Source organism: Olea europaea, unplaced genomic scaffold, assembly GCF_002742605.1.
Source record: "Olea europaea var. sylvestris unplaced genomic scaffold, O_europaea_v1 scaffold25901, whole genome shotgun sequence".
Taxonomy (NCBI): Eukaryota; Viridiplantae; Streptophyta; class Magnoliopsida; order Lamiales; family Oleaceae; genus Olea; species Olea europaea.
In genome coordinates this window covers 320-1,561 of record NW_019244209.1, presented here as the reverse complement: position 1 = coordinate 1,561, position 1,242 = coordinate 320, and the positions used below count along the sequence as shown (strand labels likewise).

At 38.4% G+C, this 1,242-nt stretch overlaps 1 protein-coding gene across 1 annotated transcript; it reads left to right on the top strand.

The window, feature by feature from the left end:
• Positions 1 to 528: 528 nt before the first annotated feature.
• LOC111382950 (60S ribosomal protein L34-like) lies at positions 529 to 1,028 on the top strand. Its single transcript, XM_023006996.1, has 2 exons — positions 529 to 684; positions 832 to 1,028. The coding sequence occupies exons 1-2, from the start codon at positions 606 to 608 to the stop codon at positions 1,011 to 1,013; spliced, it is 261 nt and encodes an 86-aa protein (XP_022862764.1). The 5' UTR covers positions 529 to 605; the 3' UTR covers positions 1,014 to 1,028.
• The last annotated feature ends 214 nt before the right edge of the window (positions 1,029 to 1,242 follow it).

Genomic DNA, 1,242 nt, shown 5'->3' with positions numbered 1-1,242 from the left:
GAAGGAAAACAAAAAGAAATAAAGTTGTACCCTTATTGCCTTACTTTGTACTTGAAAATAAGGAGTATGGTCGTCGAAAATAAGGAGCTGGTAAAAAGCAACGTGAGCTAAAGAAGAAAAAGAAAGAAAAAAAAGTTTCAACAGTAGAATGTGATTACTTTACTGTTCTTTGAACAGTGGCTCCTCATTCCCCTTTTTAAAAGAAGTTAGATTAGATATGGGAAGATATCTAAAATTGAAATATAAAAATTTAAGGAATAAAAATCAAGAGAATTGGGTTGGGCCTGGTTTGTCATTTCCAAAGGATATAAAGAGGCTCCGTAAACTTAAGTATTGGGCCAAATCTGTTTTAGGCCCACTACTATTTCAACTGGCAAGATTAGTTTACAATGGACTGGGCTCTGGACCAAAAATGATCCACTACCTCGTCAACACAACGAATAAAAGCCATCACCGAATCTCAGCCGTATATTAGGAATGTGGAATATCTGAACCGTACGATCTAGGGCGCCCTCCACCTATATATAGTTCTCTCTCCGAAGTGATTACTCCTTTGCCTCAGTAACCCTAAAGCGCCGAGTCGCCACCTGAACCCGAGGAGGAAAATGGTGCAACGCCTCACTTACAGGAAGCGGCATAGCTATGCCACTAAATCAAACCAACACCGGATTGTCAAAACGCCAGGTAAAAGTCATTGTATTTATTCATTTGTATATGTGTTGGATTTGAAAATGTAAATATGGGTATGATTTGTTTGCGGGTGATGTGATGTGTGTCGTTATATTGGTAGGTTTTATGTGTTTAATGAGTGGTTTATGTGTGTGAAATTAGGAGGGAAGCTTGTGTACCAGAGCACGAAGAAGAGGGCCAGTGGCCCAAAGTGCCCTGTTACTGGCAAGAGAATCCAAGGGGTGAGATCTTTTTATATATCTATTCGCATATGGTTAAATTTAAATGAAATGGAAATTACATTTCTTTTTGGTGACTATGTTGGACAATTATGCTTAATCTAGTATTTTAGCTTGTTGGGAAATTATGCTTACTGTCGGAGCGCGTTGTATAATATATGTAATAATTATATAATTTTAGCAGGTTTGGTTTGCGTAGCCCATGCTTAAGATTTGAAATGCAAAAACTAATGACCAATAGTTGTACTGTGGGGGTGCAGAGATTAGCATCACAGCATATAATAGGGAATGTTCTTTAATTTGGCTGTTTGGGGGTGGGGTGGGGTGAATTCTG

Excerpts from the sequence above, each read along its gene's own strand:
- LOC111382950 (XM_023006996.1), top strand. The coding sequence starts at position 606 with ATGGTGCAACGCCTCACTTACAGGAAGCGGCATAGCTATGCCACTAAA. Across the intron at positions 685-831 it reads CCGGATTGTCAAAACGCCAG|GAGGGAAGCTTGTGTACCAG; the intron begins GTAAAAGTCATT and ends GTGTGAAATTAG.